General features: G+C 35.5%; 1 protein-coding gene across 1 annotated transcript in view; it reads left to right on the top strand.

Annotated features, from left to right (window-relative positions):
- Window positions 1-1,559: 1,559 nt before the first annotated feature.
- LOC117117719 (cation-independent mannose-6-phosphate receptor-like) overlaps window positions 1,560-23,921 on the top strand; it is a 55,721-nt gene continuing 33,359 nt past the window's right edge. Inside the window, exons 1-20 of the mRNA XM_033262112.1 lie at window positions 1,560-1,733; window positions 3,912-4,212; window positions 4,642-4,876; window positions 5,466-5,722; window positions 6,536-6,695; window positions 7,685-7,847; window positions 9,286-9,389; window positions 10,375-10,677; window positions 11,933-12,082; window positions 12,974-13,111; window positions 14,161-14,320; window positions 14,635-14,758; window positions 15,897-16,063; window positions 17,214-17,376; window positions 18,299-18,454; window positions 18,790-19,005; window positions 20,023-20,194; window positions 20,790-21,098; window positions 21,717-21,907; window positions 22,282-22,362. Of these exons, the coding sequence (XP_033118003.1) occupies window positions 1,576-1,733; window positions 3,912-4,212; window positions 4,642-4,876; window positions 5,466-5,722; window positions 6,536-6,695; window positions 7,685-7,847; window positions 9,286-9,389; window positions 10,375-10,677; window positions 11,933-12,082; window positions 12,974-13,111; window positions 14,161-14,320; window positions 14,635-14,758; window positions 15,897-16,063; window positions 17,214-17,376; window positions 18,299-18,454; window positions 18,790-19,005; window positions 20,023-20,194; window positions 20,790-21,098; window positions 21,717-21,907; window positions 22,282-22,362 (3,708 nt within the window). The 5' untranslated portion in view covers window positions 1,560-1,575. The remainder of the gene's footprint in view (window positions 1,734-3,911; window positions 4,213-4,641; window positions 4,877-5,465; window positions 5,723-6,535; window positions 6,696-7,684; window positions 7,848-9,285; window positions 9,390-10,374; window positions 10,678-11,932; window positions 12,083-12,973; window positions 13,112-14,160; window positions 14,321-14,634; window positions 14,759-15,896; window positions 16,064-17,213; window positions 17,377-18,298; window positions 18,455-18,789; window positions 19,006-20,022; window positions 20,195-20,789; window positions 21,099-21,716; window positions 21,908-22,281; window positions 22,363-23,921) is intronic.

Here is a 23,921-nt window from a genome sequence, read left to right on the forward strand (position 1 = left end):
TATATATATATATATATATATATATATATTGTAGTCTTTGCCAACAGATTGTAGTGGTTTAAAAGTCAACATTGTACGTATCTGAGTTGTCAATACCGTCAAGAAGATACTATATTATATAGGTCTATGTATGTATGTATATATATATATATATATATATAAAGTGGGCGTGGTCGAGTTTCGAATAAAAGGTTCCGAAAGTGGCCCTGGGGGCGAAGCCACCGAAAATTTCGATAATTTAGGGGTTTCAAAGGCTTATTTAATCGATTTTAGAGTCCACTAATATGTAAAAAATACATATGATATATTTTTCTCCCCGACGAATTGTGCTTTTTCTCCACGACGGGGGTAAAGGGGGCAGCTCTCCCCGACCGGGGGGGCTCCCCCCCCCCGCTGGCGCCATCCCTGCCGAAAACCTGGTAATGTCAGTACACTTGCACTTGTTTATATTCGCCCAACCCTCGAATATGTCACACCTATTTGGAACTGTGGATTATCTGGAGCACAGACCCGTCGCCTTGAGAGAGGGTCCAAAAGCACGCATGTCGCATTAATATTCTGGCACGTGAGTATATTTCATATGAAAGTGTCAGCAGCGCTCGGGCTGGAGTCGCTCCCTGACCGCAGGTCCTCTATCTGCAGAAAGTTTGCCCAGAAATCAGTTATTGGAGGTTTCGTCATTGGTTCCAAACCTCCAATAATACCTCATCTATGCGTCTCCGTAATCCCAGAAAGTTCCGAACTGTTCGAAACTGTTATTCCTAGAACAGAAAGGTTTATAAATAGCCCTATACCTTCTCACCAAACTTCTTAATCAAAAAAATTAATCCATTCCTAGGTGTCCATTCTGTGAGAGTGTTGACTTGTGCGCCCGGGTGGTGTTTTGGGTGCACTGTGCCAGTGGTATGCGGACGTCTGTGCCCTTGGTCGGTTTGATATTAGTTTAAATTTCTTTAGTTTGTTTTTGAATAGGCCTATTTGCTATGTCTTCCTTTTTTTAATTTTTTTAAATCGGAAATTTTTAATGTTTGTGCATATTAATTAATATCAACATTTTAAAATAACTAATTAAAATTATATTAATATTGACTATTTTAATTGATCTTAACAATGATAATGACTTATTGTAAATTTAATTCAGGTATTCATTTTGTAAATTGAATCCCCAATTCAGCCTCTGGCTGCTAAGGATTTGATATTGTAGTTGTGTTGTTCGAATTTATGAATAAAAGATACCGAGATATATATGTGTGTGGGTGCGTGTGTGCATATTTATAAACTATTTAATAAATAACAATGAGTACATAATTATACATGCATGTACATAGGGCCTATATATATAATTTATTCAGTCATCAGACTTTGTTTTGTCAGCATTTTATGTGCCTGTAGTTTGTATTTAATATTATAACAATTTGTTTTTCTGTTATGTTTTCTTGGACTCAACTTCACAGAGTGTACAACGAGGAAGTTTAAAAAATTGCACGGTCCGGTAGTCACCAGCGCGTGCAATTCAACTTGTATTGTCACATGACCCATCTTTTCACGTGACCCAAGAACGAAAAAGGTCATGGGATGGTAGGCGATCAAAGCAACGTAAACATGGCTAGCCTGGTTTCGTTTCCCGGTTCAAAATCATTACTTTTAATTATTTTCACAATTATAAATGTATCAGCTGCAACCGCCGAGGATTGTATGGTAGGCGGTTACAATCTGACGCCTTTACGTAATTGGTAAGGATACGAATGTTTGGCAAGTTAGTTTGCTAGGCCGCCAGGCTTTCTCGCCTGTCTACCTACCACAAGCACCTACATAGTCTAGGCCTAGACGAGTGTAGCATACTCTAATTAAAGTATGGTTTCCTTAAAATAGCTACACTGTCGCTACAGTGTTTTCAGTGCAATCCTTGGACTACGTAGGCTCCTTGTCCTGACTCAACTGATCATCAATCAGCATCAAAAGCTGTCTGCGATAGCGTGTAGTAGCTACTGTATGTATGGAAACCAACGAACCAAGCTTAACAGTACTCCTGTAGCGTAGCCTACAGCTACTAAAGCCTTGTTTCCTTAAAATTGCTACACTGTCACAGTTGGGAAGGCTCCCAGATTCGACTGACCAATCAGCATCATGTAAAGCTCTCGGCAATAACGTGTAGCAATTCTATGGAAACCAAGCTTGACTAGGGCATAGAGCCCTAGTTTTTAATTTTATTTATTTATTTGAAAGGCCAAATTACTTTTAGAGTGTGTGTAGCCATGAACTCCATGGTCTAAAGCAGGGAATTGTTGTAGTGACTCGAAAGATAATCTCCGAGTTGCAGGCAATTTGGCAAGTTGTTATACTCCATCAGTGGCAGATCCAGGAATTTGAAGTAGAGGGGACCCAGGGGGGAAGTTCGACAGATGGAGGGTCTGTACTACCATACCACCATGGTTGGGGCTGTGGTTAGAAAATTTATGATTATGGCACCTCTACAGGTGTAGATGGCCGAAAATGGCATTCTCTGACTTTTTTCCCAATTTTTTTTTTTTTTTTTTTTTTTTTTTTTTAAATTTAGGAGGACCAGCTGGGTCCCCTTTGAATCCGCCACTGTTCATGGCTACAAAACTCTTTGAAAGTTTTTATTTTGGCCATCAGTTTCACATTCTGTTTTTAGCTCTGATGAGGAGCTCTAGGAGTACCCAAGTACAGTACATTGATTAATAGATCTATTTTTGTCATTGATTATTAGATACTTTTTGGTCATTGATTAATTGATTGTTTTTGTAGGGGCTGCCATTAGGGCCAATACTCTACTCTACTAATGAGAAGCTTTAAGATATTAAGATAACATAAGCTTTATTGTCGCATTCCAAGTGAACTATGGAATTGCAATCAGACTTTAACTAGCTACTATTATTCAGTAAATACATAAAATACATTTAAATATTATCGATAAATGAAAATTAATCTGTAAAATAGAAGAAGTTTTATAGCACCTGTTAATTATTTGCACATGCGTGACCCTGTCTCTTATACACATCTAGATGTGTATAAGAGACAGTTGTTGTAGTGACTCGAAAGATAATCTCCGGTTGCAGGCAATTTGGCAAGTTGTTATACTCCATCAGTGGCAGATCCAGGAATTTGAAGTAGAGGGGGGGCCCAGCCAGGGGGAAGTTCGACAGATGGAGGGTCTGTACTACCATACCACCATGGTTGGGGCTGTGGTTAGAAAATTTATGATTATGGCACCTCTACAGGTGTAGATGGCCGAAAATGGCATTCTCTGACTTTTTTCCTAATTTTTTTTTTTTTTTTTTTTTTTAAAATTTAGGAGGACCAGCTGGGTCCCCTTTGAATCCGCCACTGTTCATGGATACAAAACTCTTTGAAGGTTTTTATTTTGGCCATCAGTTTCACATTCTGTTTTTAGCTCTGATAAGGAGCTCTAGGAGTACCCGAGTACATTGATTAATAGATCTATTTTTGTCATTGATTATTAGATACTTTTTGGTCATTGATTAATTGATTGTTTTTGTAGGGGCTGCCATTAGGGCCAATACTCTATTCTGCTACTGTACCTACATTATACTGCTGATTGATTAATATATTTGAATGACCTGCAGGAAATTTTGTACACATAAACTAGAGTGGATTTCCAACAAATGTTCATATTATAGGTGATTATGTCAAAGTATGCTAATTTTTTGTGGGCTGAACCCGAACTGAGGATGCTTGCTCCACTCGCAAGGGCTTACAAAGCCCACCCAACGGTCAAACTATTTTCTTTTGTTTCTTCATTTCCTATTATTTTCCCTTCCCTTTCTTTAATCCCTTTAAAATGCTTTCATACTTCTCTGATCCATAGCATTGTTATTTTAAAATGATAAGATATGCAAAATTAATTAAAGCTATGTTTGTTATTTCAGGGGTATTTGGCACATAAAAACACAAATTTCAGACAGTGATTTTCATTTCTACATCAACCCATGTGGCTCAGTGCGAAATGCTGTAGCTGACACCGTGTGTGGTGATTCTACATCGTCTGTTTGTATGCACAATGTATCATCAGACTCATATACTATAATTGGTAATTTATCTGAAACAGCAAATACATTTGAACATAAAGGAGGATTTCGCATGGACTTTCAAGGTGCAGTTTGCCCATTTTCTAAGGTTGGACAGCAGTTTTATAATACTAGCATCAATTTCAAGTGTGGGAATAGTTTGGTAAGTCAAAATTGATCTTTTATAACAATTTCCATTCAAACAGAGCTAAACACATATTTTGATATAAAACTTGACTTAATTACTCCATAGGTTTCAATTAATGTTAATAATATATTAGATTACTGTGGTGGAAAACATGAGTTAAAAATCATGCTAAAGTGATCATAAATTTTAAAAGGGGTTAACTAAAAAATACTTAAAATCATTGAAAATCACTTAAAATACCAAAAAACAACTTAAAATACTACTTAAGATGATAATGGACTAAAAATACTATAGTAGGCCAACTTAATAACCTGAATAGTAAAGGATTACTGAAAGTACTTAAAGCATCGATGAATGTATTGTAGGACCTAACCATGTTGTTTGTGAAAGATAAAATCAATTCTGAAATTCTGTTTCTATTTTTGTGAAATTTGATTTTTCTAGGGCTCACCTGTACTGTTAGAGAGCTCGGAGTGCAGCTTCTTTATTGAATGGCATAGCACTGTAGCTTGTAAGCATGTTGCGCACCAAGCCTTGGGTGAAACCAGGTGTTATGTGTATGACAATAAGAATAGAAAGCGTGACTTTACTCCATTAGTCAAGCAGTTGTCAGGATACTTAACTGTTGCAAGCGGAGACTATGACTTTTATATTAATGTTTGTAGAAATATAGAGCCTGGTAAGTTAAAGATACTTTTTGTTTTCATTGCGGTTTTTTTTTTTTTTGGTCCAACAAAGCTACAATACAATAATAAACATTATTAAACAAAATTGTAATATACTTTAGAAAAATTGCCATATAGACCGAAAGTCTGTCATGCACGCCCTCACACCATGTAACAGATAACAGAACAAAATTTACAAAAACAAAATTCACAGACATTGTCAGTGTATTGGACTTACGCTGCACAACTCTTATCATTAGGAGCTTTCAATTAAACGGTGACAGTAGGACGTAGAACGTAATAACGTCACTAATAGTCATCTGCGCATGCGAGAACATTATGTTTTGTAGATTCCAGGATGCTATTTGGCCAAATCAAGGCAGGATGGTCACGCATGTGTGATTGCGTTTTAGCGTCGCGTTGTTAAACTAAATCAAAAGCTCCCAAATGTTTTACTATGCTATTTCAGATGCTGTTATGATACGGGTAGTTTTAGGCTGTAAAATATGCTGAAGTAAAGGATGCAGACATATAGAAATCAAAGTGTATTTTATAATTTCCACATATCGTTGACTTAATGTTTACTGTTTATTCCATCTTTAGACGGACCAACGGCATCATGCCCACAGGAAGCGGCTGCTTGCCGTATAACTAACGTGACCAAATCAGATGGTAAAGTCGAAAGTCAAGGATTTAACATGGGAGGAGTTCCTTTTTCAAGAGAGTTTCAGTCCCTGGACGATGATCACCATACCCTCTATTATGAGAACAATGCTAAAGATATTCCAGGTTGTAATGGACACAGCCCATCTACAACTATTAGTTTTGTCTGCCCTCGAGAGGGTGCCAGACTAGGAGGGGTAAGTAGTTGATAAATGTAGGAACAGTAATAAATGTATACTGTACCCTGTAATATGGAATTTGCCATTCCAAAGACAGCAACAGTGACTAAAACAAGAACATTTTAAATATATTCGTATCCTCCACATTATAAGTTTTTGAAAGAAATTATTTACTGGAATTGACTTATTATTGCCAAAGTTATGATCAAGACTATTGGCTTCTCTGTGCTAAAGTATACAATACTACCACGTACAGTACCTATGCTAATTACTCAGTTTCAAAAACTTACCCATTACTGGATGATTCAAGATTCAAGAAACTTTATTGTCTGTGCTACATAATAAAATATAAACAGAAAATTGGATTTTTCGGCAAGATTTAAAAGTCAGAAAAGAAATTTCCATAAACACCAAACCACATAGGCCTACAACCACATACAAATTACAATAAAAAGAAACAAGCATTTTATTGAAACCCGTCTAGATAAATTGATAATTGTAGAAACTTCGCTGATAAAAGTATCACATTATTTCATTTATTTAAAGAGGGCCCCTGAATTATCAACCGAACTTCTAGATACGCTGGAAGGGTCACCCTCTATAAATATGATAAAAAAGAAAGAAAAGAAAAAATTTAGTTAACAGCCTCAAACATGAATAAACGGGCCAAAGACGCAGCCTCTGTAATGGTATTTTTGCACGCGTTAGTGTATCTTGTTGGAATACAGTAGAAAGCATGTCAGAATGCGATTCTGTCATTTGGAAATCGGATGATGCCTAAATAACATTACATTTCATAATGAACATCTATGTTTTCTTTGCTGTCTTCAGAGTCGAGCACCTGTTGTGACCTCGGATTATAACTGTCAGTTCCATGTTGAATGGCAGACTGAGTATGGATGCGAAACAGAGATGTTGACATCAGACACCTGCAAGCTAGATAATGAACAATATGGCGTAGATATTGATTTGACACCTCTTAAGAAAACTCGTAAGTTTAGTCATGTTTTGTTTTGTGCTTGGGCTGCAAAAAGTGTGTGAAAATGCTGCAGTACCGGCAGTTGGAGGCATTGTGCATGTCCTCAATCTTTTTTTTTTATAACAAATAAATAATTCTTTTAAAAGTGCATTAAAAAATGATATAAAGTGATCAAGTGGAGTTGAATAGCTTGGTGGTTAAGATGCTTGCTTCCAATCCCAGGGTCCTGAGTTCAATTGCTGTCATGGTAACAGGATTTTTTTTCATGGCAAAAACAACTCCACTCCCTAAGCCTCATATGTGGGACTTTGTTAAGCATCAAGTGTTTATATTTGTCATGTGAAGGGATTGCAACCTATCTAATAGGACAGTGGTTAAGTTGCTATTGGTAATGCTTGGCCATGTGCCTAAAAGTTTTTTTAAAATAAAAATAAGAATATTATGGTAACTTATAATAAAATTGAAAAAAATTAGAATAGATAAAAATTGCTCTTGTTCTTATTTATGGCATGACTTATTGTTATAACTGTTATATCTGAACTTAAGACAAAAGACTTGAATCTTGTTGTTTTGGAATAAATTTCGGAAATGAATATATGGCAAAGATCAGTCACTCGTCTCAATTCGTGTTTTAGAGATAATGTCAAAATTTTTGAAATTTATTTTATTGCACTGAACTAACCTTTATATATATCTAAACATCATGCTATGCTGTTAGTTTCGCTATTTTCAATGTTAAAACAACAATTTTTTATGATTTGGTGATGGTTTCTGCCTGAGAAAAAACGTTTGAAGGCTGATTTCTCAAATATTGTTTTTTAAACAGCTGTATGTTTAAACTTCATAAGGAAATGTCAGACTTTAGTGATTCTTTTACCATTTTATAGCTCTCATTTTACTGTTGAACCCTGTAGTGATAACTAAAATTTGATTATTGTGATGAGTGACTTGTGTGGCTTGCCTTTGCCACTTGTTGTACTGATTTTTTTTTTGCTTTACAGCTGGAACTAGTGATCCCAATTACCGTGTTTCAGCTGCTGAATATACATATTTTTTAAACATATGTGACGAAGCATGTGGTGGCGAAAATACTGCTGGAATATGTCAGCAAATAGGTGATAACCACATGGTCAATGCTGGAAAATTTAGACAAGCGCAATTGAGGTAGGCATACATCCTAAAGCTCTGTCCAGACTAAAAAAAATGTTGTATGTCCATACATAGTCATGATGTACCTAAATATAGTCATGATGTGCCTATATATGGTCATGATGTGCCTATATATGGTCATGATATGCCTTACATAGTCATGTTATACCTATATATTCATGATGTGCCTATATATGGTCATGATGTGCCTATATATGGTCATGATGTGCCCATACATAGTCATGATGTACCTATATATATAGTCATGATGTGCCTATATATAGTCATGATGTGCCTATATATGCTCATGATGTAATATCATGAGCATTTAGGGACATTACATGTTTTTGTTAAATAATATTTGATAGTCTGGACATGGCTTAAAATTAATTTCAGGTTTTTTTTTGGTGATGAAGCTGCTATTTGTATAGCTCTGGCATCCATCAAAATGGAAACTCAATGTATGCAAACGAAAAAAATGTGATATGTAAATGGATGAATAAAATGAATGGATAAAATATAGATGAGAAGCTTTAAGATATTAAGATAACATAAGCTTTATTGTCGCATTCCAAGTGAACTATGGAATTGCAATCAGACTTTAACTAGCTACTATTATTCAGTAAATACATAAAATACATTTAAATATTATCGATAAATGAAAATTAATCTGTAAAATAGAAGAAGTTTTATAGCACCTGTTAATTATTTGCACATGCGTGACCAGTACTGTATTGCATTATCTATGAAAGTTTGAGCTGTTAAATGTGTATAGCATTACTAACAAAGGAATTTCTATATACCGATTTGTTTTGCGCTTAACTGAGGGGACTCTCTTCCAGAATTCAGAAGAGAATAGTCTTTTTTTATGAATAAATTTGATTTCTGGCCTGAGCTTCAGAAATTGACATAGAGGTCTGTGGTCTTGGGACAACTTTTTTTTATGTTAGAAAAATGTGATAAAGGTGGTTGACAAAATTGGGCAGAATATTGATTAAAGCTCTGGCCACACAATCACATTTTATGTGACACATTTGTGTGATGTGCCCATATATGGACATGATGATGTTATATTACATACCATGCCATATCACATTTACTTGTCGCATAAATTATGATGGTGTGGAGAGAACTTTAAAACAGACAGTACGTGATTGAAATACTTTATACCGTAAATGGTCAATTAAGCACCGCTCTTGAATAAACACCACACCAACCATGATTTTTTTTTCACTAAGCGCAGCTCTCGAATGGGCGTCGCTCTCAAATAAGCGCCACACTGAAGCCTCTAAAAATTTGGCCTTTTGACGCGGCGCTTATTCAAGCATTTACGGTAGCTTAAATGGACGGATATAAAAGTATTTTCAAATAATAAAAATTAATTAAAATAAATGAGGAAGTTGCTTGTATATTTTTACATTACATTATCCTTTTGTTATTGTTTTGTCCATAGATACACAGATGGTGAGCTATCACTGACATACAAAGGCGGCAATCCTTGCTCAAGTGGATTTGAACGAACATCAGTGATAACGTTCAAGTGCAATAACACTGCAGGTTGTTTACAAAAAAATATGGTTTTCCCAATTTTTTAAAATTTTTCCGCTGTACAAACATTTTTTTCCCAGGTCTGATTAACACTATAGTTACTATTCATTTCATTACTTATATGTTGAAGCTTGTGGTACACCACATAGGTAGTTCTGAAAAGAACTGTTGTAGTTGAGAAAGTCTCAACGTCAACGTTTTGATTGAATTGCTTCAATCGTCTTCAGGAGAATAATATCTACAGAAATTCCAAACAGGGAAATACTTATCATATGTTTGGGTAGAGAGGCTGGCTGCTAGTTGGATAAACTGACCAATGAGAAGACTGCTAGTGAAAGGCTAACAGAAAAGCCATTGTTCACTGTGAGAAAGGGTGGGAACGCTCAAACAAAGGCATAGTTCCAGTTGGCGGGAAAAGGGTGGGAACAACCTAAAGAAAGGCATAGTTCGAGTCATTACTATCATTGTTGTAATGAATACAAGTTTTAGATTTATTAATAACTAGTACATTTCACTATATTATTATTAGAATGCTCATTTGTTTCATTTTGTTTTATAATTCATAATCCATGATCACAAAAATGAGAAAAATAATACATTTTATTTTTTATAAATAGAAGGAGCCGCCCTAAATTTGTCAAAGTCATAGAAAATGGAGAAAAAATTTCTGGCAATCTGGAGATGCCATAATCATTAATTTGTTTACCTCAGTCCTAACCATCGTGGGAATGAGGTGATCTAGACTGTGAAAGTCCCTCCCTGGTCGCCCCCTCCACCCTGTATTTCAAATTCCGCCACTGAATAATGGTCAGCCATTCTAACTCAAAACAAAATAACTTAACAAAAATATCAGTTACGTTGTTTTGCTATGGGGGACGGCCGTGGTGATAGTAAAAAATAGACAGTAATTTAAAACTGTTTTCTCCATGCACTAATACCAGTGTTAAGAATAGACTATAATTGCGAAACTTCATTACCTGTTATTATATTTTAGGTAACGGTAATCCAACTTTTGTCACGGAGGCCTCTTGCACATATTTTTTTGAGTGGCAAACACAGTATGCATGCCATGATCACCCATTGGACCAAACCTGTCAGGTGACGGTTGGAAGGACACAATATGACCTTGGTGCACTTGAGCGAGAAGGACGTAAGAATTGGGTGGCTCTGAGTCTTGATGGTGATGAGAGCCAGGATGGCACGTTCCTGCTGAACGTCTGCGGAAACATTATACGCGACGATTCAAAAAATGTAGGGTCAACCAAATGTGATGAAACATCTTCTGCCTGTTTACTAGGTGAGTAAATGTAAACCTCAAAATATATACTGTATTTGTTAGAACTACAAGCAATGTAATCAGCAACGACTCGAACCCACAACCATACATTTGAAACACAGATTCCGTTTCGTTCTCGACTTACCTTTAAATTTTCTCTAACTGTGGCATCACCATATTCAAAACTCGTCAAAAGTTCTTCCTTCTCCGTACCTTCTGCAAAATCCTCCAATCACATGAACACCCTTTTTATTGTTTTCTTCCTTTGTGTTGTCAACTCTCTGTGTCTCTGAGATCAAATTTCTTACCTATCTAGGGCTGTTCTCGCTTTCTCAACTCATTTATTTCTTTCTCAATTTGTTTAGCAGACTTCCTCAAGCTTGATCTCGCCTACTCTTCTTCGTGTGAAATTAAAAATCAGCTCTGTCGGCTAATTTGGTGGTAGCCACTGTGTGTGCACTGAACTGTGGAAATCTCTAGGTCCCTAGTTCAATTCCCATCGCTGCCTCTCCTTGTTTTCAGCTGGAGGGCTGAAACACAAGTTATAATAAATAGCGCACCGTTCTTCAAATGAGACGTTTAAGCCGCTGGTCCTGTGTACATTTATGACCCATGTGCACGTTAAAGAACGCAGTACACTCTACAGTAAAGAGTATGGGATTGTCTCCCGGTGTGCTGCCCAATCACCATCAGAAGGACCCCACTAAACATAAGTCTTCTAGACTTTCGTGGGCTATCCTTGGTTCCCCCGGTGTACTGCCCGATCACCACCGGAAGGACCCCACTAAACATAAGTCTTCTTCTAGACTTTCGTGGGCTATCCTTGGTTCCCCCGGTGTACTGCCCGATCACCACCTGAAGGACCCCACTAAACATAAGTCTTCTTCTAGACTTTCGTGGTTTATCCTTGGTGTTTACACTGAATAAATCCAATCCAATCCCAATCCCAATACCACTTTAACCGTGGTATAGAGCTTTAAATCATTGGCCTGTTTCCAAACTCCTCATATCCGTTTTATGTATATTACTGTGATTTTGCAATAATAACCCTTGAATCTTTTTGAGTGTCAATAAATTGAATTGAATTGAAAGCCTTACTGCTATATCATACTGCTCCCCATGTTTGTGGACACTGTCCAACTTTGATTGATGGTATAAACATGATGTTATTATTATACATGTATACAGATTTATAATACATTGAATATATACAGTATGTAGCTAAAATTACAGATTGACATTACATTGTATGTCTTCATTTATTCTTTTCTTTTAGAAAAAGGGTCAAAGGTTGCTAATATTGGGGTGTACAAAAATTCACCTGTGTTTGAGGACAATCATATCAAGTTAAAATATGTAGATGGCAGTGCATGTGACAATGATAAACAGAAAAAGTCTACCGTCATAACCTTTTCTTGCAGTCCAGGTGAGTATCGCATTCCATTGGTCAATCATATTAGGTCAGGCCTGGCTACACAACAATCTGTGGTGAGGGCTTGAGGTCCCCCCTGAAGCTTTGACAGTAACCTTTTAAGAGCCTTATATGGATTTCTGAAACCCATAATTCGTGAATATTCTATTTAAATTTTCATTCATTTCGGTGTGGTTAGGGACCTTGTGTAACATTTTATGTCCTTTACATCTCTAAGCCTACAGAAGACATTGTTCGTATGGAGCAATTTGCAATCACTTGAGCTGATCAATTTCCAACAAATTTTGCCCCGCCTACAGGCCTGCAGGTGCAAGTAGGTATCGTGACAGACCATTAGGTAAATTAAAGGGTATGCAGGATGTTGTGCTATAATCCCAGCAAGGTGTATTTATTGGGTCCCTGAAACTGAAGACTAACTTACTGAAAACTTGAGTATTATTCTTCCACAGTTATGAATCATATATTTCCACCTTTGTACTCTCTCACTATTTGATTTGAGATTGAATAAGAGACAATCTTGGAAAAAAAGCTTTACATTTTACGTTGCTATCTTTTAACTACTGATATACATCATAACGTCCAGTCAAAAATGTTTTAAACATAGTTATTTTTGGGTTGGTGAACTCAGTTTCATTAAGTTAGGCACACTTTGCGTTGATGGTCGTTTGCCGATCTGATTCCATGTATAATGCAACATGACGTTGTGTGCACAACAAAGAAAATGGTGGAGAAGGGTTCCTCTCCAATCAGACAGTGCCGAATGAACAGTTTTATATCAACTTTCAATTTATTTTTTGTAAACAATGTTTAATCATCCTATATCTTAGTTTTGTTTGAATTATTTTATTTCTTAATATAAAAAACTTACTTTCATTATCCTTTTAGGAGATCTGGAGAGACCTCCCGTCTTCATACGTAAATCAGTTGATGAATGCTTGTATGAATTTGAATGGCGAACAGCAGCTGCCTGCCCACTGGCAAAAGTGAAGGGTCACGATTGTATTGTTTATGATGATGAAGGAGGTACAGTGTACTAATATTGTAGTTTAAACCATGCATGTCTGTGTCAAAGGTCAAGACTTAAATAAACACATATTTATTACAAGATTGGTTGCAGTACCTTGCTATTATATACCACGAAGATCAACAACTGCAATAATGATTTATAGAAATGCACATGATAAAGTAAGCTGTTTAAATATATGTTTATGTGAGCTGATTTCTGACATCCTCATGTGTTTACTAAGTAATTTATTCCACAAAATTTTAAATTTAAATACACATTTCTGTGTATGTTAATCTAAAAATGCCTAAGTAATAAATGCATACCAGTATAGTCAGTGCAATAAATTTTACCATGTACTTACTTACCACTCCTGGGTGTGGAGAGACAGAAGAACAAAATTTAAATTACAAAAACAATTACAAGACAAACATAAATAAAGAAGTAAAAGAAACCAAAATAAAACAATTACTGTATTATCTTATGCAAGTAACTTTCAATTATTTGGTAATAGTTTTTTAAAAGTTTGAACATTTGAGGTCATTCTCATATTCAACAAGGCACAAGTGCCTTGCTGAAGGACACAGCTAAATGTAAAATAAGGAATTTGAACCCCTGACTTCAAAATTGAGGGCATAAACTGTGTTTAACCTTTTCCCACATTTCTCTTGGTTCCTGGATCTGGATCAGTACCTAACAGTCTCCAAAAAGCCATCACATCAATAGGGTTTTGGCTGCATACCAGCCACTGAATTCTACTGCTTTAATTTGTACAAATACTTTCACTATTGTACTACAATCAAATAAAACACAAAAATATTCTTCATTAATATCTATATAGAAATAATAATGTACAAATATAAGAATGAAATGATGGGCAAATCTTGAAAACCTGAGACTGAGTGCAGGCAAGCACTTACTTTTAAATTATTATTATTAATATGACAAAGATGACATTACATGACAAATGACTAAATACTTAATTGTGTTATTCTTAAACCATATACTTACCAAGTGCTCTTCCAATAAACTGATTTACACCTTCATTATCTTTTCATTTTTCTGGCAGGATTTGTCTTTGACCTCTCTCCTTTGAAGGGCAAAGATTACAAGGTCAATGTTACAGATCCTAAACACAATTATAACTACTACATAAGAGTATGTGGAGCCTTATCATCATCTGATCACTGCATTGGTACCAATGTAGGAGCCTGTCAGGAAAAAAATGTGTCAGTATTGGTTTCTTATTTACAATTCTTTATTGATTAAGTTGATTATTAAGGCCTATTTACACAAAGTGTGACAGCTACATTCAGTCGTCAGTTAGCATTAGTAACTTTCAAGGTTTGTTCTGCAGTTTTACGTTGCACAACAGTTTTTGAAAATAGATAAAACCTTAATTATTATAAAAAGGTATATATACTACTATATACTTGGGACTGCAGAAAGGTGGTCTTTAATTAGAGTTGGTCTTTATTTGAAGGAGTCTTTAATTGAACAAGACTTGTATTCTAATAATTATACTATGTATTAAATCTTTCAGTGGTTCTGGAAGTTATATTACTGGCCAAGCCAACTCTGATCTTAATTACTATGATGGGATATTGAAACTGACTTACTTAAATGGAGATGAATATAACACACCAGATGGTCCAGTTCCAAGAAGGGTAAGTCTGTTGTTTGGAATTACTGTTATAATTTGATGTTAAAAGCAGGAAAAGCATAAATAATTGCTTTTTTTGTGATTACTTTAAATTGGATAAAACAACTACATTGCCATTTTTTCTGATTTCAACACCCCTATAAACAATTAGAATCATCTGTCCAAGAAATCCTATTAGTTCTCTTCTCTTAAAAAATACAGGATTCAGAAATATCTTTAACAAAATTTTGCAAAATTCAATCCAAAATTATTACTAGGCAAATTCTTGCAACAGAATCACTCAAAACTCTGTTACGGTGTTGTCGCTTCAACAACACTAATGAAGGAATTGTATATGAATATGGAAAATGGTAGACTTTGATGTGGCATGGGATGGCTCTATTTTCTGCATAGGGATGTTCAATTTGGAACAAAGAGAGTAGTTGTTTTAGTATCATACTCAAGGACTGCTAACATCACTACTGATTCCAGTGTCAGTTTCAGTGTGGGGCAGAGGACCCCAGTCTGTCAGATTTAAGTGGTCACCTAATTATTGTTAATATTATTAGTGCAGTATTTTTTTACCTTTGCCCTACCAAATTTCTCAAAACAATGTCACCTTTAGTAATTATACGACTTAACTGCAGAATGCGGCCTATTGGCAAAACACTTGGATATCATACATGACCAGTGAGTATATATGTCATATTGAAACGTGTTGTTTGTAGAAATTTTATAGGTGAGTTGGATAGCCAAGTCATTAAGGCAGGGGTGCCGCAACGTACAGCCATAATATCGCCACTGGTTCAAACTGCACGCTGGTATATAATCCTGGTGGTGGAACAAGTCTTTTCAGATAAGGACTATAAACCGTAGGCCCAGTGTACATAATTTGGCTCATGTGCACTTTAAAGAACCCAGTTCATCTTTTGAGATGAGTAGAGGGTTACCCCTGTGTACTTGTCCATTCAGCCCCCGTTGTGGACAGATGAGAGTAGTTGGTACCGATTTACCAGGTAGCTCAGACACAAAAAGACCCTTAGGGAAGAGGCAACCTCAAGCACTTTGAGACTGTTTTGGTATAAATCTCTGTATAAATCTAACTACATTACATTACCATTATATATTGTAATTCACTTTATTCTATGTATTTGCACTGGTAGACTGAGATTGCTTTTCTCTGTGATCCTGATGCAGTTGATACAGAGCCTATGTACATGTCCGAGGGAAATTTTACTTACTTTTTTAAGTGGTACACCAATTATGCCTGTCCAGCTGAGCCTGTGCAGTGTTCGGTTACCCAAGGCAACCAACAGTATGACTTGTCAAGGTAACTAGAATATTTGATTGTCGTTTTTAGCTCCGATGAGGAGCTCTAGGAGTACCCTACTGATTGATTAATTAATAGATCTTTTTGGTATGGGCAGCCGTTAGGGCCACTAGAATCACTCAGCTGATTGATTAACAGATCCTTTTTGTATGGGCAGCCATTAGGGCCACTAGAATCTCATCAGATTTTCAAGATTATGAGAACTTGTTATTTTTCCAAGTATATAAGACCATGCTCAAGTAAAAGCCCACCTCCTAGTTTAGACTTTAATTTAATATATAGCCTTTATTTGAGAATAAACCCAGGGTGTAATTTCAACAATTTAATACAGTTTTCCATTCAGAATTCCTTCTGAAAGGACAGGCTAGCATTGAAGCATTGAACCCAGGTATGATATTTCATCATTAAAAACAAATCTGACAGCGAGTAAAGTATGGTAAATTAATGTTGGGTGTTTGAAAATTAAAGAAAAATTGTGGTGAATTGGACATTTTCTGTTGCCCAAGCAGAGTGACATATGGAAATCAGTGTTGATTGGGAGAGTTGATTTGATTGGTAAAATGATAACCTCCATGTTAGGCTAGTCGAATGGCCGAGCGGTTAATACAGCTGGGGTGCTGCAACATACAGCCATAATATCGGTGCTTGACTATAAATTGTAGGCCCAGTGTACACAATCAGCTCATGTGCACTATAATATATATAACCTAGTGATCTTTTGACACAAGTAGGTGGTTACCCTGGTGTACTGGTCCATACAGCCTCTGTTGTGGACAGATGAGAGTAGCTGGTACCGGTTTATTGTGTAGTTTAGACACGAAGACATCTTTAGGGGAGAAGAAAGTTACTATATGAGCTAGACCACGCTTTGAGTGCTTTCAGATTCTGGTGTGAAGAGCTACCGTATATAAATCAAACTAATAATAATTATTATAGCTATTAAGATATCAAAGTGTTTGGGATGCCTTTGTAAAAACAATTTGAGCCTAGATTTTCAAGATTTTTGGTTTTTTTGGCCTAATAAGAAACTATTATAGAGTATCTATTCAATCATAAAGCAAATATTTACAAGAATCAATTATATAATATATAATGATATTTTAAATACTAGTAGATTAGATATGCTACAATTTAATTATTTGTTCTCTAGTCTGTCAGCTTCCAAAGCACTTGATGATGACAATTGGTCCGTCATTGATGACACTGTTCCAGGTCACCGCTACAAGCTCTATCTTCATGTGTGTAAGCCTCTTAACCCTGTTGCTGGGTGCGGAGCCCTCAGCTCATCATGTATGGTGGAGATTAAAGATGGGGTGAGTAGGTTGAAGCTTTCCCTTGTGGCGATGCATCGCCATACCAGAGTTTACTATCCTGTGATTTATCATAATGTATTACCTAATATGCAACAACTTGAGAAAAACGTAAATATACTTAAACTTTACAAGAAAAACAAATTCAATATTACTAACATAGAAGCTATTATATGTATCACTTATTACATGAAACGCTAAATGTAATATCAAAAGGACCAAAATGTGCGTTTAGAAGCAATTTATTTCGGGTATGCCTAGGGTGAGTAGTTGAAGCCTACCTGGGGTGAGTAGTTGAAGCCCTCCTTTGTGGTGATTTATTTCTGTACCAGAGTTTACTATTCTGTGATTTATCATAATTTATTGCCTATTATGTAATAACTATAAAAACATTTAGAACAATTTTTATTTACCTAAGCTGTCCAAGAATAAAAAGATTCAATAACAATAACGCAGAAATATTATATCTATTACATAGATATTAACATGAAATGCTAAACGTAATATCAACACAACCAGAATGTGGATTTAGAAGCCCTTTATTTTTAGTATGCCGAAGTACATATTTGAAATTAAATATAGAAACAAACATCGTAACAAGAATTTCTAGTTATCCATTGTAATAAGTATTGAAGCTTTGCCATGCAGTAATATTTAATTGATTATTGCAATGCGTGCATCCTTCCTTTCCTTTTGTGTTCATGGTTTTATAGTATATAACTGTACTGCAGCCACCGAGTGTTCCAATTTGGGACAGCCAATGTTGATAACAAAGATGATATTGTACATTTAATTTGTGATTTTTATGCTAATTAATGCTCCCTCTTCATTTTTAACCATTTCAGATGTATCCAGTTAATATATCAGATTTGGTTTCATCAGTTGATGCTAAAGAATCTTGTTTTATTTTGCTACAATTTTTTAGAATGAAAAGGCTGCCAAAAGTAATCTTGGCATCTCTAGAAGTCCTCCAATAGTTGAGAGTGTTGGTCATGTGATGCTTACATACGCAAATGGTATAAGTTGCGGAAGCAGAGCCTCAGAAACTCGAATTCATTTCATATGTGTGAAGGGTTCCCTCGTGAGTGCAGTCTTATGTTTGTAATGTTTTTCCTATTTCACACACATTGGAGGCCTATTTTTATTTAGTTTGATAAACTAAATCTAGGGAAATATTTAGGTCAAAATATCTTAATTATTTTAATAATAATAATGGTGAAAAAGGTGATAATTTCATAATTGTTAATTATACTGTAGTTTAAAGTAATATTAATCATTAGTTAATGATAATAAAAGAGATATAATCGAAACAAATTATTAAACCCTGATAAGCACATCACAATTATATTTTAATATTTATGTAATATAAACATGATGGCCAACAATTTGTTAAAATGTTTATATCATTTTATATAGGCTACAAGTCCTAGGCTACTTGAGAAAATTGATGGGTGCGATTACATTTTTGAGTGGGAGACTGAAGCAGCTTGCCCCATAGACACCTCAACCTCAAGTAGTGATCAAGAGTGCACAGTTAAGGATACCAACTCAGGATACACTTTTAACCTCAACCCACTCAAGTTGAACAAGGGATATTACAATGTTAATGGTGATAATGGAGACACCTTTAAGGTAAGAAGTCAAACTTTACTAGAGTATTACATAAAAAAGTGGTAGCCCACAAATAGATATGTGAGAGATTTGTCCAATGTTGTTCCTGAAATTCCTGTCATCATTAGAGTTATTTTTTATATTTGAGCATGATCTTTTTTGTTTCAAGTTCACTACAGTAACTTTGCATTACTGGGCCTCAATCGTTATAAAGAAAAACAGTGATACGTCTTTAATATTTGCATAATATTTACATGAGCAGTTTAATTACTTAATTGAATATAAATTTACGTATTACTTTTATTTTTTCAAAGAATTTAAATATTTATTTTTATTTTTTTAGTTATTTTTTTATTTATTTAAAACATCTTTAGGCAGGATAACATATACAGGCGAGATCTTACCGCTGTTTTACAATATGGTCCTGCAAAAATGCTGTACAATAACAACTAACAAAATGTAACCAGCGCAGTACAATAAAATAAACAATAGTAAAAACTTTGGTGGAAAACTTTCCCCCGCTGGACACTAACCCGGTAATTCTGAGTCAAGGTTTCGGGGCCATATTTGTTTGTTCGTTTTTGTAACACCAAAAATATTTGCCTTATTAACATTTGGTTTGCGTGGTTTAAATTGTATATTTACATTGGATTTATTAGTCTACTTCGTAAATACTTACCTGGATAAACCGACGAATTGCCTATTCTTTCTCACACGAGAAACACCCCTAGAAAAATAATAGAACAGTCGACTCCTGGCACCAAGCACAAGCGGCCCCGCAACCATGCAACTTCCTCATTCTTTTTCGATCTTACGAAATAGAAGCACCTCGATTACGGAAAATTTTTTATAGAGAGTTGTCAATAGTATACCAGCGTGTTACAAATGCTCAATATTTATTGTTATCAAGACAAGCGACAATGTAATACAATTTTTAGGTCGCTCTCATTATTTTAATCTCATTTGTAGCTGATGATCAACCGAAATGATACAAAATCAACATTTTTATTTTATATGTTTATTCACTGTTTTTGTTAGATTAACATTTGTGGCAGCGTTACGGGTGATCAGTGTAACGGGGCTACTGATTCTGGAGCATGCCACAAGCATGGCGAGATTAGTAAAAGTCTAGGCAGGGCATCATCTAAACTGGAGTATTCCGATGATGGCCACTTGTCGTTATCCTATAAAGGAGATTATGATGTTCATGGTAAGTTTTGAAAGTAAAAGCACCATACACAAATGTATAAGTATATCAAGTTTTATGTTTTGGCTTCAATTATAGGAAGGAATGCTGTTTTATTAACTTAATAATGCTTTATAGCAAAAATCTTATAGCAAGATAGAACACTCTTTGATTTATCTGTGCAAATTCTGAACAACTCATATAGTAGGGTGCCTTTTCGCAAAAGTAAGTACTTTTCAGCTTTGACATTAAGGATCTTATAAACTAAAGATAGTGAACTCTGCAATTTCAACTTGCAAATTCTGTAACAACCATGGTTACAATTAGAACGCCCTCTTCCAAAACCAAGTACTTTTACTTATGTTTTTACAGTAAATCAATGTGTCTATTTGTTATGCATAAAGATCTTTGATGCTTAAAAGGTTGAAGTTGTTTTTAGTGATGAGGTTCTGTCAGGGTTTTAACCCAGGACCTTGGGATTAGTGGCCAAGCATCTTGACCACCATGCTAAAATTCCCCTCATCTTAATCATATATATCTCTGACTTCCCTCATCTTAATCATATATATCACTGACTCACTTGCTGATTATTTATAATGATCCTATCATTTCTTCTTAGGGGAATTGACTGAGGTTGAAATCACATTTCTTTGTCGTCATGAAGTTTCTGGCAATCACCATGGCCCAACCTTTCTGCGAAATGATGGCAGCAAATGGTTATTTAATTTTGAAACACCATATGCCTGTTTACCACAAGCAGTAGATTGCCTGATTGCTGACAGCCACGGCAACGAGTATGACCTCACCCCTCTTGCAAAGGAAGATGGCAATTGGGAAGTAGTGGACACCAGAGAAAACAAACGTCATTTAAGATACCATATTAATATTTGTCGTCCTCTAAATAACAATGCAGATTACAATTGCCCAGGTGAGCCATAGTAGAAAATAAGGCAGTTATAACTAGCTATTATTTAAAGTGAAAAGTAGTAAAAGTTTTCAGTACAACTTAGCACTTTATTTACTTTGTTTAGAGAAGGTAACCCTTCCAGCTAAACTAATATTCAAAGGCCCTCTATAATGTACTGTATTTATTTTAATAAACACCTCGCTTTGAATAAACACCTCTTCAAATAAACGCCCCTCTGTAGAGCCTCATTTTGAATAAATATCTCCCTTGAATAAATGCCCGAGGTGTTTATTTTTCCCTCAAATTAACATCCCCTAAATGACTGTTAACAAATCAAATCATTCTCAACACATTCTATTAATTTTCTACTCCAGTAGAATTACATTTTGTTTATCCTGGCTGGGAACAGTAAGTCTTTATGATCACGCAATAACACATTTTGACAGTAATTATTGTTAAACAAATGTAAGATTTAAATATGCAACTTCCTGCACTATCACAGAAGGCATGTCAGGATTAATTCAAGTCCATATGGGTTATGACATTAACAAGACTTATGTTCGATACTATTTGAAATTGATTGTTTTTCAATAAGATAAAAATGAGTTCTTATATACTTTACACTCATGGTAATGATAGGTGGTGCTATTGGTTCCTGTCAGACCTCCACCACTGGTAATGCAGCAGACAAGCTTAATCTGGGATACATCCAATCCATGCCAGAAGCAGCACCAGATGGTAGTGTCAGTATACAGTATGAGAATGGAGACATCTGCAATGGAAATGTTCGCTATAGCACCAGAATCATATTTGAGTGTTCAGATCGACCTGTGAGTTTACTTCTTTGTATTTGTAATCACCTGTGCTAGTGATTCTACCAAAACTTCCTCTACTTTGTCAGTTGTCCTAAGATGGAAGAAGTCACTTCTTGGGGTTTTATGTGCTTTCTTAACACATCTACATGTATTTGCTGCACACGGTGATGTGTATGATACCCATAGCCAGCAGACCTCAGGGAGGTATTATCAATAATACAGTAGTGAAACATTCAATCATCATGAAAGTTTGCAGGATTGCAGGGTTGGGGGGGGGGGGGAATAGTGCCAAAGAGATTCCTACAGAGACTTGGGACCCCTCTTTTATGCAGAATCCAAGATGTTTCTTACAATATTACTTTAAAACAAATTTGGTTTTTTTTTTTTAGGGCTCACCCGTTCTCCAGGTAGTCAGTAATGAATGTGAATTTGTATTTTCATGGCAAACTCCAGCAGCTTGTCCACTGCAGGTAAATAATATACTATCTTTATTAAATGCTCCTAATGATGGTAGGTGCTGAGCATACTGTAGCTTGGGGGAATATTAATGATAACTCACTCAGACCTGTTTGTGTCGTAACTTGTCTTCACAGGCTGAGCCTAAACCTAACCTTCAACATTTTTCATGTTTTCAGTAAAATTGTAAACAGGGGCATACCGTGGGGGGGTCGATGGGTGCGGTCGACCCGCCCTTTTAAAGAAAGTACCCTTTTTTAAATATGATTTTTTAAAAAAATCTAGCATAAATAAACTGCGCCTAACATGAAGGTAGTTAATATCAAAATAAAATCCTTCGCCTAAAAAATGTTTGGTGGCCCTTCCTTTTAATATTTTGATTTTTTGTCTTTTTTTTAAACAATCCATATAAAGTTATACATTTTTAATCAACTTGATATCTTGAAGCCCGTGCGCCAGTGGAGTTGTGTTATGTGGTTACGCATCATTGCACTCTGCCATTATTGTTATCTGTAGCTGCGTGTTTTCCGTGCAGCAAAATAATCTATTCGCGCGCAACGCAAAACCGAAGGAAATGTAATTATTTGATGAGAGCAAATTTTTCTTGTGAGGTAGTTGAATACTGTAGATTATTTTTTCGGAATATAAAAATGCCAAATAAAAAGAGAAGAAGAAAAATAAAAGAAAAGGAACTCAGAGAAGACGCAAAACGATGCAGGACGCATAGGAAAATTAATGATAACAATTTGATCTTTAAATAAAGAGCTATTTATTTTTTTATGTAAATATTAGGTAAGTTAAATTACCTTTAGTATTGAAAGTGTAGTTTAAGTATTAGTTATTGAGAAAAACGATGAAGAAAAACTAAGTTAAAGAAATATATTAAAATATAAAATTGAAAAGAAAACGATGAAGAAAAACTAAGTTAAAGAAATACGGTATATTAAAATATAAAATTGAAAGGAAAACGTTAAGAAATAAACGCATACTTAAGGTGATTATATGTTCCCTATATCATTGTTTATTTTTCAATACAGTATATACATTTATAACTTTATTTTAAAAAAAAATTAAAAGTGGGACGATCCCACGAAAAAGAAAAAAAACCCCTTTTTTTTTTTAATTCTTTAATCTGAAATGCTCACAGGCCCGTATTCAGGAGTTCCGCAATCTAATAGGCTGGTGGAATATTGAGTGAATATAGTCTGGTGTTGCCCAAAAACTACGTTTACAATTAGGCCTATTTTGTTAGACTTGGTATTGAACTTAATGCACTAGAACGTAAAAACGTAAATTTTTCCCCTTTTGCGGCCCCCTAGCCCCAGCCTAGTTGCTCGCTTCACTCACAAATAACGTTAAATTGCTCCGAGTTCAGCTTGCCCCCTGCGCTTTCGTTTCGACCCCCCCTTAGATTTTTCACCGCACGCCCCTGGTAAACAAATATTTGATCAACTGTATCCTGACGAATCTATAAACCATTCTTTTTATGTACACTCTGGCTATGTTCCCACACGGCAGCTAATGGTTAGCAGGATCCGGATCTTGCTAACCGTTAGCTGCCTTGCGTCCATAC

The sequence above is a fragment of the Anneissia japonica genome, unplaced genomic scaffold, assembly GCF_011630105.1.
Source record: "Anneissia japonica isolate Jap-2015-1 unplaced genomic scaffold, ASM1163010v1 scaffold234_len1672027_cov178, whole genome shotgun sequence".
Taxonomy (NCBI): domain Eukaryota; kingdom Metazoa; phylum Echinodermata; class Crinoidea; order Comatulida; family Comatulidae; genus Anneissia; species Anneissia japonica.